The 16855-nt window shown below is 37.0% G+C and overlaps 1 protein-coding gene and 1 long non-coding RNA gene across 3 annotated transcripts; both read left to right on the forward strand.

Annotated features, from left to right (window-relative positions):
* Positions 1 to 3392: 3392 nt before the first annotated feature.
* On the forward strand, positions 3393 to 7846 carry LOC124280585. The gene is made up of 2 exons (XR_006899717.1): positions 3393 to 3785; positions 3943 to 7846. It is a non-coding gene; the product is annotated as an uncharacterized LOC124280585 (long non-coding RNA).
* A 199-nt stretch (positions 7847 to 8045) lies between these two features.
* On the forward strand, positions 8046 to 14801 carry LOC124280582. 2 transcript variants are annotated; one of them, XM_046716561.1, is made up of 6 exons: positions 8046 to 10671; positions 11481 to 11556; positions 12923 to 12972; positions 13083 to 13172; positions 13424 to 13454; positions 14145 to 14801. In XM_046716561.1, exons 2-6 carry the CDS (start codon positions 11542 to 11544, stop codon positions 14256 to 14258), a joined length of 300 nt encoding a protein of 99 aa, XP_046572517.1. In that variant the 5' UTR covers positions 8046 to 10671; positions 11481 to 11541; the 3' UTR covers positions 14259 to 14801. The 2 variants fall into 2 exon arrangements, with proteins under 2 accessions (XP_046572517.1, XP_046572516.1); XM_046716560.1 differs by lacking the exon at positions 13083 to 13172 and having other exon boundaries at positions 8050 to 10671.
* Positions 14802 to 16855: the final 2054 nt, after the last annotated feature.

Genomic DNA, 16855 nt, shown 5'->3' on the forward strand with positions numbered 1-16855 from the left:
TAAACTGATCCAAAAAGCTGTAACTTGCTTATGGGGTTCAGGATTAATCACGAAATAACTGTTAGTAAAACGCAGCAGCAGGTACGCTTCGCTTCATATACAATGGCTGGTTGTGAAGTGTTGGAAAGCCCAATTTACATCCTTGTTGAGACCAACAGTCTCAATTTCAGGACATTTCGAGGATCTAGAACGCATCTCTTTGTTGTCGAGAGGATATAGTTTTAGTCACAGCTTAAATATCTTTTTATTTCTGGAGATGTTGAATCCAAACGAATATTCTGTTCACGTGTTTCAAATTAAGCATTTTATAGCAGGTCATAAAGAAAGTCCTGTGAACGGTTTGGGCTGATACCACTGTGTAGTATTTGTATCAATACTGTTATGTGCTGAAACTAAAGCAGTAGTTAACCGGGAATCAGTCCGTAGAATAAACAATTCTGTTTCGAAATTTATACACATAAGATAGTGTTACACATTGAATAACACTACCACATAACAGTACTTAGATTGATGTGAAGTGTCATCACACAGATTACTGACTGCGTGTGTTAAAAAATAATCAACAAATACATGAATTGTTCCATTCATTATGCTTTGTTTATATCACATCTTACTTCATGTTTACTCAGGTAAAGAGCGAGTTAGTAAATTGGTTTATCGTCGCTTTGAACAGTACATGCGTTGTAGTTATAGCATAGCGAGACACCTTAATGTCGAGGAATAATTCAAGTGGATCTACTTCAGGCGTTTACACTAACGCCTCTTGAACACTGCTATATAGAAAAATACATTTTCCGAGAAACGTAGGGAAAGTGAGTGACTTTATATATTTCCAAAGGACTATTTAAAGAAAATGCACATGATGAAAGATGAAAATCGATATATTTTTTCATTACATAATTCGGAGAAAAATATGAGTTATTATGAGGAAATGTTGTGTCTGTCCTTTTTTTGTTTGCGTTAGGGAGGTTGTGGATGCAAAGGGTTCGCCTATCAAGCAGATAATCTAAGTGCTAAGTACTACTCGTATGTTTAGACGTTGTAACAAGCATGAGTGATTGTCTATAGCTGTGGTAAAACACACCATCATCGACCTATGCTATGCCTATTCTGACACTGCTATATCACACTAAGGGTTGAAGCAGACGACACACAAGGAAACGAAACTTTGTCACCATGGTATGTAAGGAGCAGTCGAACCCTGTGCTGACACCAGCTTCTGATTGGTTGGTCAGGTTGGTCACGGTCTCACTTATATTATTACGGTGAGGTCTGCGTTACCGTGTCTCTGAACACATCAAGGGTCGAACTTTTCAAAATGGCCAACAACCCGGCTATAACAGGAGAATGTGACGGTAGGCACACTGCATTGATTATATTTTGTACACACTTGACAGCTTGCTAGATTTGTCTTTGTCATTTTCATGTGAAAGTAAATATTTCATGACTGCGTAGTAACGCTAATGTCATGGCAACGATTCAACTTTTTATTTGGTTAATCGGGCGGCGATTTAAGGCTATGATCTAAGTATACATATGCATCTCACGAGATGTATGCACAATGACGGGGTATGAAGACCGTATGATGTGGTCGTTGTATACACGATGCAGGACGAGATTTGGTATATTTTAGTCGCAGATAGCAACTCCTTAGCTTCAATACTAATACTGCAATGAAATCATTAAAAGCTCGTATAGTCGACAGACAAGTGTTAAACCAATGCACTACACTCCATGTCAGTAGTATTCAATACACTTTCTATTCACGTGATTGTTGTTGTCAAAGGGGTATAACTCTTACGTAATGATCACAGGATATCTGAGTCATTTGCAAAGATGTGTTACGTGTCCTTGTTTATAGGCAAACATAAATAGCTGGCTAGGTTCACCCAATATTGTGATCATGACGTGTGCAGAAAATGAAGTTATTACAAATTCTTCGTTTTGCAAGACTGACTGACTGAGTTTGGTTTTGCGCCGCTTTTAGCAATATTCCAGCAACATCACGGCGGGGACACCAGAAATGGGCGATTTGCAAGACCTCCAAACAAAATATGTTAGCACACCAAGTCAATATATTTTTAATGTAGCATGACCAGTCAGTATCAGTTAGACGTTGCAAAGAAAGTAAACGGAAATAATATTATCAAGAAGCAGTCCAAACGCTAGAAAATAACATTCCGAAATATCACTTGCATGTGAAAATATAAACAAGAACAAGAAAAATACATTTTGAAATATGATTGGTTGGTTTGTTGTTTAATGCTGCACACCTGAATATTCAAGCTATATGGTGGCGGTCTGTAAATAATCAAGACTGGAACAGACAATCCAGTTTTCAACAGCATGAGCATCGATCTACGTAATTGGGACACGATGACATCAACCACGTCAGCGAGCCTGACCACCCGTTCCCTTTAGTCGCCTCTTAGCATGGGTTGCTTAAGACACATTCTAACTCGTATCTTCACGGGTCTTTGAAATAGTATATTGTGTCTATATAGTGTATATTGGATTAAACACTACCCACCATGGTATATTTCAACCAATTACCGACTATCACTGTTTCACCAACAGCCTTATCCATTATCTACAATACAAAGCCATGAGGATTAACAGGGCTGACATCTAATAATACATTCGTACAGAGCCAATTCCACTCAGGGTACATCCCAGTCTTTGAAATGGGATATTCCATTTTAGCGTCAAATGATGTCATCATGTAAAGCAATGTAAAACGTGTGCATTTATCTGTTTTGTGACTGCAGTGACAAACATGACAAGGGTTGCTTCCCTTTAATATTTACTGTCAAATTCCAGTAATCTGCTTTGTACCATAGGAAACACACATAATAGCCCTACATTGTACAACTTACAGAAATGGGAAAACAAACTGGTGAGGAAAAGGATTACATGTGCCAAACTGAGTCATCATCAATAAATGATTTATTCATGTACCTCTATGATTATTTTTTCCCTTCTTAATGCCCAACAAAAGTATGTTCGAACATCCATAAATGTTATAGTTTAAAGTAGTATGTCAATTTCTTAAAGCTCACCTCAGCGCATACTGGCTCCATGAAATATTGGCTTATGGCTTAACTGACCTTATGAAGATTGAGGAATACAATGTCTGAATGCATCTACAGCACACACCGCGCACGCATGACGTATCTACACTTTGAGTCACATACATGTTCAGTCAAATACGTCTGAGTAGAAATTTGATGTATCAAAATATAAGATTGGTTCCTAACTGAAGTTATGTCTAGCTTCGGAAAACTAGAACATATATCATCACTATATTGTAGATGACTGTGGAGTTGGAGGGATCTCCGAACTTTCTACTGGCAAAGTTGCGTCGCAGCTTCATCCAACTCCATCCTCTGATTTCTTCCAAGGGTTGGGTGATCCGATTCCAGAAGCAGATGCAGCAATATTGCTTCAAACAAGTGCAGTCACAACGATTGCAAGACGCCAAACCTCCTTGGCTGGAACTTCTGGGTTGGATGCTTTGAGTCAACTAACTGTGAGAGCTCAAAGAGGATGTCTCAGTTTTGAGCCAGGCGAAGTACCAGTTGCTGACGACAAGGACATACAGTTGACAGTGGCTGATATTCATGAGCAACAAGTCATGTCTGGAACCTGGCTTGACCATGACTTCCCACAGTACTGCACATTGTCATCAAGAGAGGCTTCATTTCCAGCAGTGGCCATGCTTGATGGTATCAGAATCAATAAAGCTGACTTTGCCAAGAATGGGTTCTTTTACAGAATCACAAATGGTCAGTAATTGGTAGAAATAAACTTCATAATCTATGTCTGTGTATCTTTAACGTATTTCAAGTATATCAGTTAAACTGTTTGCAGGGACCTTTATTCACAAGTAACTATCTGATGGTCGCTGTGAACTAATGCGAGGGGTATGTTCTCGATTTGCAGGACTTACATCAGTGACATGTTTCCACTGCGGGTGTTCTCCTAGACAGTGGCAGATGGGGATGCAACCTTGGACAGAACACATAATCCTGTCACCCCGATGCCGTGCCATCCCCCTGTAGACACACCATCACCAGATGTCGGGCACTCACATCATTTTCCACAACACAGTACGAACTAGCTCATCGAAGTTCCCATGCAGGTTCTCTCCGGTGTCAATAGAGTTTCGGAGCTGTCAGAAAGACTCACAGTTCGGTACCTGGAACTCATTCCTTTCTGTGCCACTTGTGCTTATATTAAGCATATTGTTTCCTCATCTGCATTAACGTTTTATAATAGATTTATATCATGTGGGGGTTGTAAGTAAATACCTTCGTTGACATGATTAAAAAGACCTAATATTCCCTGTGGGAAATCTACTGTGTATGTCCCACGCTGATAGTAAACACCTACTGGCTGAAATATGATACTAACCTTGGCATTTACCCAAATGATATAGAGCGATGTGACAGAGCAATCATGACTCATTACGACTTTGACCGGTTTATCAACATTAATATATATCTTATTTTGTCAGCTTATTAATGTAATGGAATAGAATCAGACTCAGTTTCTGTTAAATATTCAGATACAGAAGAAACGCTCATTGGAGCAAATTTGTAATGGCAAACTTAAGTTCATTGACTTATAGCAATACATCAAAAGTCACCGAGCGTAAAGGGAGACAACTTTCTAGTGTTCTGGTCAGCCTGCAGGTATCGGTTGCAAATGTTGTCAGCGTGGGGCATGATTATGTATCCTCAAATTGAGCAGCCTCGATTATTATTGCCCAGCTTTGGTCATGTTTTAGTGTTATGCACTTTTTGATATACATTTAATATATATGTATATGTTCAAACTGTTCACTCTCTAATTAGGACTGTTTCAGGATCTATCCATGACTTATTGTATCGTTAACAGGTTTACCCATTGATAAGAATGGCTTTTCATCATGACAGTTCATTTTGAAAAAGAAAATACTTCATACAACTGAATGATTTCAGTTTAATCATTTTGTATTAAGTGTCTCTCATGTTTACAATCTACTCAAGTCCTAGATCAGGGCCTGACATATATATGAAAGGTTACTGGGTATACGTTGTAAACAATTTTCCTGATACTTACTTTTGAAGCTCCATTTTGACTGTAGATATCAAGAACTATGATGGTGGAAGTTAGGGTTTTCAAATGTGTACATACGTCAATATATCTTATAACATTGATTCTCCACACTGACATTTATCCATAGCAATGTATATTATCAATGCTTTTAATTTTAGCATTTCCGATTGTTCTATATACAAAACATTTTCAACCCCCCAAAAAACCCCAACATAACAAAAATACTATGCAGTTTGCCCAAACATGGTTCGCCTAGTCAAGCAGTCATGTAAACCTGTTCATCACAGGGCGCGATAACTCTCCTTTAGAAATAGTGTTAGTTCATAGGTGAATGCGCACTGCTGCGTTGTATACATATACCGTCAAAGCAATATACATGCAAGTCTTCATAATTTCGGAATTAGCTGTTTCTCCATATACTTTACCCCAACTGAATGTTCCTATTATTTCGAGATGTGTGCCATCATGGGTGATATTATGGGGTTGAATATTATCTAAACTGTAATGCATTACAGAGATTTGTTCCAACAGCGTGCTCCATGCTTATGTAACAAGAATATGATATTTGTAGTCTCTTATTTTGGTAATATACTGTGACTATTGGTTCCATAACAACCCATACATTATCATCCTCGTCTCAGTTTCATCAGACAATAATTCAAGACATCTGCAGTTTTTAATGGAGATGTTTTAGCAATTCGATACACAATTGAACGGATTCCAAGTATTAACAATCAGATTTCAATACATAGTTTCTTTATACGTCTAAATTTAATATGTATTTAAATGTTATGCTCTAGTTTAAGCATAATGACTACTCAATCGTCATTTATGAATAGTGCAATACAATGCACATATAAAAAAGGTAGGAAAATAGAACTGTTGTATTTAATCTTATAGCATTCTGTCAGCAGATCCATTTACAAGCTAAAGAGGGGAAAATAGCAGTTAGGAATCACCATTATGGAACAGGAAACATAGAAGGCTAGGTCAAATGATAATCAAAATGAGTCGTTTTCTCTTGCAAACACCAGATCACTGGGAAATCAAACTTGATACAGCCCCTGCAAAGTAGTTAAATGTGACTCATTTGAATTTTACAACACTTAATGCCTTCATAGTTATAGAGAATGCAATTGAGAATTGTCATAAATGTTCTGTTTGAAATGAATAAGAAGAAAAATGAAATTGTGAAGCACCTTTGAATTTGTATTTATAATTGTGTTTTATCTTTTTTCATGATCATATATGAGATGTAATCAATGTAAGTGGCGACGAACAACCACCAGTCACCTATGCAATATGCTTGTTTGAAGGCCATTATTAGGAAAGCGATTCATTAGTACTGTTAGCCAAGACATTGGCATATTTTCTATATCCTTGGTGATATGCTTGGCTAGCCTATTCTGAAAGGTAAAGTCTCCACATTATGTCTCTTCCGGAATATTTATTCAGTTTTAGGTTACCCTAAAAGAACAGTAAATTGTGAAAAAAGTATCGTAACTTTTGATCAGTTAGGAAGCACATACTTTGCACATAAGAACATCAGGAGTTGAACCCGATCAATGTTACTTGTGCCACCGACCATCCTTTTTGTAGCATGTTGTGCTTGTTACACCCCTGGTTTATTATATGTAATAACAATTTTTAATATTAATATTCATTGGCAATAATAAAATTTTGATTAACTGTAATTGTTGTGGTTGTATTCTGGGATACCCATCCTGGAAAGATATTCATAATGTACTAGGACTGCACGGTATTACCGGTATACCGGTATATCGCAATACGCTTTTCAAACGATACGTATTGCAATATTTTTTCTAAGAACCGGTATATAGAGTAAAAAACATATCTTGATACAGCCCCTGCAAAGTAGTTAAATGTGACTCATTTGAATTTTACAACACTTAATGCCTTTATTGTCATAAATATTATTTTAAAATGAATAAGAAGAAAAATCCAGTTGTGAAGCACCTTTGAATTTGTATTTAAATATGTGTTTTATCTGATTTTTCATGATCATATTTGAGATGTAATCAATGTAAATGGCCAAACAATCACCAGTCACCCATGCAATATGCTTGTTAATATTCATTGGCAATAATAAAATTGAGATTAACTGTAATTATTGTGGTTGTATCCTAGGATACCAATCCTGGAAAGATGGACTGCACGGTATTACCGGTATACCGGTATATCGCAATACGCTTTTCAAGCGATACGTATTGCAATATATTTTCTGAGAACCGGTATATCGGGTAAAGAACATATCTGAAATTTTTGTGATTATCTCTATGATTTAAATTAAATTTTACACAGACTTTCATGCACAGCAAATGTTCTGTCTTTGTTTTGACAAAACGGCATATGTAATGCTACTGTATAAACAGAAAATAGAATCCCTGACTATGGAATCTAATTTTGAGATTGCTGTTATCAGAAACATAACATATAAGTTTATGGATTTGTAATGTGGGAAATAGAACTGACATGTACAATTATTGTCACTATTGTCAAACACGTAAGTTCCCAATATATCCCAATACGTATCGCAATATTGGTAGCTGAGTCGCAACATATACTACTGACACTTTGCTAAGGATCACAAAAAATCACAACTTTACTTGAAAGTAGATTCATAATTTGAAATTTAAAACTGGATAAATAATAGTATGGCAACCCCTCTTTAGACAAACAGTCATTTTAATCTAACCTTATGCACTTGATACATGAGTAAGCATAACATAGTTTTCATGGCACCAATCAACCATTTTGCAAATCATGCAACGAGTCATTGACAAGTGCACAACACCTGTCAGTAGCAGGAATGGGATCCACAAGGTGCAGTGACATACTGAAACCTAGGGTCCATGCTTACAATAAGCTTAGATATTTAAACCAAATTTAACCCTACATCATAGTTTTCTGTTGAATCCATGATTTGATCCTTAGCAAAGTGTGAATAGTATATTGCAATACAATTTATCCCTGCATTGTACACATTTCAGAGACAATTAAAATCTTGTGTGGGTGTACACATTTCGCAAACTGAATCCTTTATTCGTGCATATACACATAGAGAGAGGCGTTTAGAATCGGGTTTAGGAGAGTACAACAGGACAGTGTATATTTTCCATATGGCCTGGAGTCTTGTACTGCCTGGCTGTCTACAGAGACATGATGGCACACGACATTTAATGTCTGTCTCAGTTAAAGCTCTTAACTACATGATTTGTTTATTCTTGATCCAGATTCAAACATAACACCACATGGAGGACAGTGTGCGAAATAGTCTCCACATGGTGCTACCCAGTCGGGATTTCCTGAAAGTTACTAGCCCACAAAATAATACACTAGCCCGAAATATAACTGTAGAATACAAATGTTCACAAAAATACATGTAGATGGGAATAGGATATTGTCGGTATGACACGGGTTTCATCATTAAGCTGCTAATATGATGAGCATTTTCATTAGGCCAATGTCTTGCATGATTTAAAAGTGTTTTATAACTTAACAAGTCGGAGTGATGTATTTACAAAATGACCCCATGAGCATTTACTAGTCAGTCGGGCAAGTGACTGTGGTGATGAACTGGCCCGACTGGAGTTTTACTAGCCACGGGCTAGCGGGCCAGTGGCTATTTCGCACACTTTCAACGACGGATATCCTAGCAAAATGTATTAACTATTCAGTCGCCTTCCATCCCGACCAGTTTACTCACCACCATCTCACTGATGGTGTTGATATAAGTCATCATTTCTGGTATAGAGTTATCTCTCTTTGACCAAAGATTTATGCCTGGAAAGTCCAGTTGAAATTGCTCTCAAATCTATATGTTCCTATAGGGAATATATGATGACAGTGTCACTCGGCAACATATTCTTCAAGGTGCGATACTATCATAGGTTCTTCACCAGTTACCCTCCCAGATCAGTGTGGAGTCTCTACAGAAATTGACAAGGACATTGTTCCTGTTGTGTCAGACTTCAGTGGACAGGAAACATTTCTTCCCATTTACTGAATTGCTCAGTGATTGCAAAAGTGCATCCCTTTCTGGAAATGGACCAAATAAACACATATACATTTACAAACATTGTCGAGGGATCCACAGGACAAGTGTTCCTTCTCTCGCATATGTTATATAATATAAACCAATCTGTCACCCTTTTCTCCATACAGTCAATGACAATTCGTCGTGTCGACAGTGTCCATCTCGTGAATAATGCTCAAGACCGTGATCGCTTGTTTACTTCCAGTGAGCTGGTAACTTATTATACTTGTAACCATTCTGATACCCGTTTTTCTGACGCCACATTCAGGGCATATCCATCTCTATTCATAAATGAAATAATCTCTTCCTTATAACATAATCGATTCAGAATTATTGGGTCCATTTCTGAATAAATAGTGGTCTTAGTGCATATTCAGTAACCTAGTCACAACCTATGATATCCTAGTAACATACGATCACTTACAGTTTCTTACCAGTTCCCTAGAAGCATAAGATCTTCACCAACTCACAAAGAGTGAAAATGATTTTATTTAGACTGCTGGCAAAAGACCTATGTATGTCTTGAGAGTCTTTAAGACTTGTATATGTCTGTATTTGTATATGTCCGTAATACACGCTAATTAGTCCTAGAATCAGTAACAATGAAAGGTGTTTGCAAAAAGGAGCTTCTACAGCCCAGATACCTGTAACTAGGATGAGTTCTCTCTGGTTCTCTCTGGAGTCGAGAGAGACGATTTTGAGGAAACAGTTGAAAATGAAAATGTGCCCATACAACACAGCATATTGAACCATTCAAGTGTTCAGAAATGCACCCAGAGAGTATTGTCTTTCCTTTCAGTTTGGGACAGGACATTCTACTCAGCTTACACTAAATGTTGCGTGGTTTGCTACGTCTACAATGGAATAGACTCTGCATAAATAATGTTTGAAAGGTGATCGTACTCATTTGGCTTAAGGACAGTTACGGCAGTGCTACAGAGACGATTTCAACCCAGATCTGTCGTCTGTCACACATGATACACATAAAAACTGGAAGAAAAGAAGATACTGAATCAGAATGTAAATGCACAGTGCAGGGTGATGCGGAAATAAGTTATAGGTATCACGCAGGTGACATGAACATGGCGTGTAGTGTTTTACACGCATTGTCTCAAGTGCTACAGAAGTAACTGCTGATAATTGCCCAGTATTCTGCTGTTGGTGGTTTTGGTGTAACCCGTTGGTTGTCCTGCTGCATGTCACTTACCGGATCCACTACTTGACAGTAACAACTGTCAACAATAGTCACCGGAAGTATCAAGCCGAAGCACATCCATCGACCTCCAACATGTGCCAATACAAACCCTTACGTTACATACAAAGTGTCTGATCTTTCATGTAAGGTATCACGTCTCACATTACATAAATTAGCACAGTCTGAACAGTCCATTGAAGAGGGGCACTATTTTCCCCAATACTCCTTCCGGGTCAACACTAATGGGAGGTAACTTTCGAGGACTCGCTTGATTGTAGCAATGCCGGCCTGAGAGTCTGGGGCAATTCGGTTAGAAAAGGTAGGAGGCATGTTTTGTTCATAATCTCATCTTGTGAGGACCGGAGGATCCAGGTTGTTAACCGGTTGATTCGAAGAGTTGGTTTTAGTGTTGCTGGCATGACTACATGCAAAGTTTGTGAGTCGTGTAGTCCAATCATGAAAAGTGACCAACAAAACCTTGTGTTAAGTATAAAATGTAGAAATATACCTATATCTACTTCATGAAAACTGCCTATGTTGCAATGGAACGATTATTAAAAACTGCTGAAACTACCCAATTTCTCAATACAACTTTTGATGATAATTGATAGAAAAAACAAGGAAAAGGAATCGACACACTTCTCTTAGTCTTATGCAAGGTGAGTACCGTTACGTGCTGCTCACTGATCATATGGAGTGATGTAAGGATGAATACGACGTTAGTGCAATTATATGATCAGTTCAAAGGTAGAATTATATATCTATTCTTTAGTGCTTGCGTTATGCCATGCATTAGCATAATACTATATGGGCTTCCAAACAAATCGTCAGTCAGGGAGGAAACTGCTTCAAGGAATCCTGCAATTAATTAGATTACCTAATTCACGAGTGTATTAAAATGTTTAACATTGATGTTATATACACTCATTGGTTGTAAAGAACGTTTTTGTGGGAGCAAAAGAACAGCGAAGGTGTATATTATTTTGGTGCAATCAAACCAGAAACTGAGGAAGAGTAAGGCACATGACTGCATGTTTACATTGGCTTAGTCAACTCACAATTACATGTAATATTATAGTATGTTATATTTTTTTATATACATGGCATGATCTTGATATGCATTTACAGGCAATAATGGAGAGGGAAGAAGGAGATGTGGGCGAGGTCCAACCTCCAAATATAGTTAACAATGCACAAGCCACAGGTAAACATGAATATTATCTTTTGTTAATAGCTAGTTTTGCCATAGTATACAGTATAGAGTATATTTTGGTACAGGGGTCAATGACCCACGTACACAATTTGAAAGCATACATTAATTGAATAGCAAGGTGACAAGAAATTCAGTCAGTAATTATTCAAATAATGTCCTTTCACACAGTGATTCCACAATAAATTTTGACAATTGTTGAGTGGGATAAGTTTAAATGAATACAAACGATGTGTTAATTTGCAATAAAACATGCCTAAATTAAAACATTACCTTGCTTAAATACATATACTCGGATAGAGCATAGTTGTTCCCCTTGATAGGATCTTTTGGGGTTGATTTCTCCAGCAGTTCCACAGCACAAATGTATGCATCACCTATTCATAGCATGAATAACAGAGGATAACTATGTTTGGTAATCTATTTTGTTTCATTTATCTCTTGATATTCCAAGTTGTTAGATCCACAGGCTTGTTGCTAGCAGAGGAAACCATATATCTTAGTGTATGGGGAGCATATGATACTGATACTGACAGCAGCTTACAATGTCCTCTTGTCATGAGAATAAACAACACGGAACAAATGCTTTTTGCTATTACGACTTTTCTCCCTTCAAGCATGTTCCCAGACAAGAAAAACTTGAATTAGCGATTGGAAGACCACAGTTGGAAAGATATTTTTCTATTTGATATATCCTTACTACAAATGTAGTTGGCAAAGTGACGGGTTTAGAAATAAAAATCCTTTGTCGAGTGTTATTATTGGGGCGTCTCATGAAAATATCGTTCATTTTCTCATCTTTGTTGTATCTCATTTGTGTATAAATTGTCATTGTTTGAAGTGTATTTATTTAATTGTGATGGTCACCATCCGTACTTGGCATGGATGCATATGTAGGCCATCCGCCTTTGCAGCTTAGGTTACAAAACAGAAACCTTTCTTTAATTGCACATTACCTTTTGGTCGTGCCTTGAACTATGTAAAAATGTATCAAAAACCTGTATTGGGTGTTTTTTTCCAAAATGTTACCATCCATCATTCGACCAAGTCCTGCTATATGCAACGTTTTCAGTCTTCATGTCCAATTCATTTGACTTTGAAATACATCTATCAACATTTAATCATAACAAGTCACAAGATCACAAGATCACAAGAACACCTGATCCAAGTTCCACATATGGGGACGCTGGACAAAGCCAATATCCGACAAATATATAAGTAGCTTTAATACAAAAGAACTTGCACTTTAAAGTGAGTGAGTGAGTGAGTTACTATTTAACGTCACATCGGCAATATCTCAGCCATCTTTAAAACGAGCATTGATTTAGTGTATACATGGCTGCAATATGCATTCATACAGATGAGGCAACGGGAATGGATCCAGCACACGCCCCTGGAACAGCTGCTTTTGTGAGTGAAAGTTTGTATTTACACCTTTAACATTACGAGTTTCACATACTCATAGTATAACACTTATATAATTTATACGATTGTTGATTGTCATTAATATTTCTTTAAAGGTCCGCACCCTACAGACAGAGACAGTTAAAATATCTTCAAAGCCGATACACTTCAATGATGACAGTGAAGTACCTGGATATATCTAGCATGTATGATATATGTGACTTTGTCTGAGACTGTGTCCTTGTGTAACACAAACACATAAAGTTATAGTTTTGTTATTAAATTTAATTGTAATACGTTATACAGTTGTACTAACACTTATGCTATATAGTCTTTTAAATCAACCTGTATCTTTGTGTGACACAACTTAAATACATGCAATAATTAATATGCTATAAGTGATTGTCGAAACGACACCCGGCATGTTGATATATTTTCATTCTCTATTAATTTTCAGGTTGAGACTTACCAAACTGAAGGCAGATCAGGTAAAAGAACTCACAATGAATAACTACCAGCTCTCTTAATTATAGTTTTCTACCTTACACAAAGCCGTAATTAAAGTTTAAAGGCACGCTATCACACCACACTTCTCTAAAAATATGTAATGCTTTTCTCTCAAAAATACTAACCATCAGCCCTCAGGGAAGCTACCATATAATTTATCCAAAACAATTTATGTTTTTAAATTACAATATTAAATTAAGAAGTTCGAATGAATTAATGCATCGTTGCATTAAATCGATTCTCGCATCCTCTACCGGCAGAACATTATTTCAAGCGAACCCCATAGATGTCCCTTGGAGCGTCCTCCACACAACTTGTGACTGAAACCTGTTCGGTAAACGACAACACCGCGTACGACAGTCGATGTACGGAGCAATTGTTTAGATTCCATATATGGCAACTGTTCTCAGTTTGAAAGCTGTTCACCTGGAAGTTTCAATTATTGATTTCAGGCAAGTCGTAAGGGATAAAAAGTCTTATAATTGCATAAATAGGAAACTAAAGTGAGTGCATATGCCCCAATATATATATATTATAGGCCAAAATATTGTCGAAAATGTGTGACATCGTGCCTTTAACTATGAACTTTTCATTATGTTGTTTGATTATTTTATTTATTATTTTATTTATTGAGTATTTTACTGTGATACTAAGACCTGAATGTTCCCCAGATGACAGTGCACTTGGTGCCTCCGCCATCGACTCCTCAACAAGTTCTCAAGGGCCTGGAATGGTACATGTTTTCCAACCTACGAGCGAGGACTACGATCGTTGCATGGCACTGACAATTCTTTCCATAGCTGCATATATCTATAGATGTGTGAGGAGGAGGGTTGAAATACCCTGGCAGCCCCCTTATGGCAACGATGACAATGTTCAAGCAAATGATGATGCATTACAGGAAGAAACTGGATACTGGTCCCTTGGCGAGGATTTCAATCCTTTCCAAGACGAGTAGTTATTGAAATGACACGAAATGCCTGTATATAATGGCTCGAGGCACACACACACACACACGCACGCACGCACGCACGCACACACACACACACACACACACACACACACACACACGGAAATGGAAAGTAGGTAACAGTTTATTTGTAACTGGAGAGGAATACATAAAATGTACAATGCCAGGAAATGTTATTATGGAATTATTGTGTGTTTTAACATCTCTAACTCACTCCAAACCGTACTTATCTGACAAGAAGTTATGACATGAACAATATGTGATAAGTATGATAAACAGGTTGATGTGTGCATAAATCAACCTCTTTATTAATGCTGCTCCTCATAATACACATGCAGCTCTTACTGTAGCACATACCAAGCACATATGCTACATATCAGAAGCTCAAATGCTTACTGGCATAGCTTGCCATTGGTTAAAATATGAACAGAATTCCAATAAAAAGTACCTGATATTTATCATCCCTAAAAAAACGTTTATTCGGAGATTATTGTTTTTTTTATTGAATCTAAATGATATCTTTGCCAAATGTATTTCAAATTAAAAAATTGAAAGGTGCCATGGTCATTTATAATATCTGAGATGTCTTTCGTCTTGGTTGTTTCTATTCCCAAAAGCTTCCTCCACTACAAAGACTGTTGTTAAAAAGATTAAAAAACAACAGGTTGTGACTTTTCAACAGAAAATTGGATATTTTTGGAAATGAGATAGCACCAAAAAGAAACTAGGAACCACTCTCACATGACAATGTGTCAGGAAGCAGGTCAATGACGTTACAGAAGTCAGAGGGGTGTGCCATAACTGACATTACTTTGAATCATAATATAGCCATAATGATATATTGTTTGTTGTATATTTTACATATCGTTGTATATGCTTTAAAAAACCAAATTCCGCATGCTAAAATGGAAACTGTTGCACTCTGATTAAAAGGAAAGCGAAAACCCTAGCTGTCGCACAGTTCTCAAATTATTATTGTTTGTTTTCATGTATCTACCTTTGTCCAAACCGTACCTATCGTGCCATAATGTAATGACTGCATTTTTGCACAGGAAAGTAATGCTTCAGCATATAAATGACACATTTTCTTATCAGATTGGTAAATCCTCCAGCAAAATAACTCAAATATGCAGGATCGAGCTGATTAAGCACACATTACTTCAAATCACAACAAAAAGATGAAACAACAAAGATACATATAATAATTAAACCCCAATGATGTAATTTCCTCACTAAGTACCAAGCTATGATGTTCGTCACGTACACAGCACGTGGTTTGATGTTAACCATGCTGTTACACAGAAAATAAGTTGTATATTTGTACATCAATGAGATAACTACTTGTCGCCACTTAACGGACAGTCTAGCAGCAAAGATGACTTGGCAGTAAATGTGAAAAACTGGGCAAAAACTGGGCAACTGGTCCCTAAATCTGCAAGTGCCTATGAAGTTGGTGTGATTGTTCTGTTCTCTTTTCTTTACAGCTCAAACATCAATAATGAAAAGATGAAAATTCCATTCAAGTTTTAAACTCCTCAGAGGTGTTCATATTTTCGACAAAAGTATCAGAATCACAACAAAATAGGACATTTAAAACACATAGACCCCATCAGTTTGAAGTTACCTGCCAATTACTCTTGTAGTATGCTCTTTAGAGGAATGTACTTCATATTGTGTATGAGAGTATGTCACAAGAGATTGGGCATATATTAACAATTGGCGTTTGCGTTGCTAGTAATGATTTGGAACAAAATATGTTCATGATACGATTCATAGACTATATGCTATTTGATTAAAATTCCTATGCTTTATCAAATATGAAACCCTCAAATTAATTTCTATACGGAGACTCGGAGGCTCGGTCTAGTGGGCAGTCGAATAGATTTGATAGAAGTCGTCAAAAAATCCAATTTCTTAACTTCAGCCAAGCAGTTAGTGAAAATCCTAATTACACAAAGACACGGTCTTCGTTTCATCCTTTGAATACAATATCAAGATCTAGGTTGCTTTTTCGAGATACGTTTGATTGTGGAGCACACTCAGCTATTACGTCCAGGCTGACATGTACGAAATTGCACTGGGGAAGCATCCGCGTCCATATTTTGATAGTATTATCTAAGCCATAAATTATGATTTGGTCTTGTAAAGTAATGATACATAACCCGTAGTAGTATCAGCACGAACATTAGGTGAACAAAAACATGATTACTTTGCCAGTTTAAATAAGGCATGTTTCTCAGTTCTGTCGGCTGGTGCAGAAACTATGTTGTGATTACAGAGAAAATGTCCACATGAAAGTTGTTTGCATTTATATCTATGGCAAATTAATAATTCATGAACAGCGTAAATTACAACAATATATACTAGTTCTACTGTTTCAAAGATCACTTTTGTCTCTGTTTCCTGTATAAT

This window comes from Haliotis rubra, unplaced genomic scaffold, assembly GCF_003918875.1.
Source record: "Haliotis rubra isolate DU_JTF1 unplaced genomic scaffold, ASM391887v1 Scf27, whole genome shotgun sequence".
NCBI lineage: Eukaryota > Metazoa > Mollusca > Gastropoda > Lepetellida > Haliotidae > Haliotis > Haliotis rubra.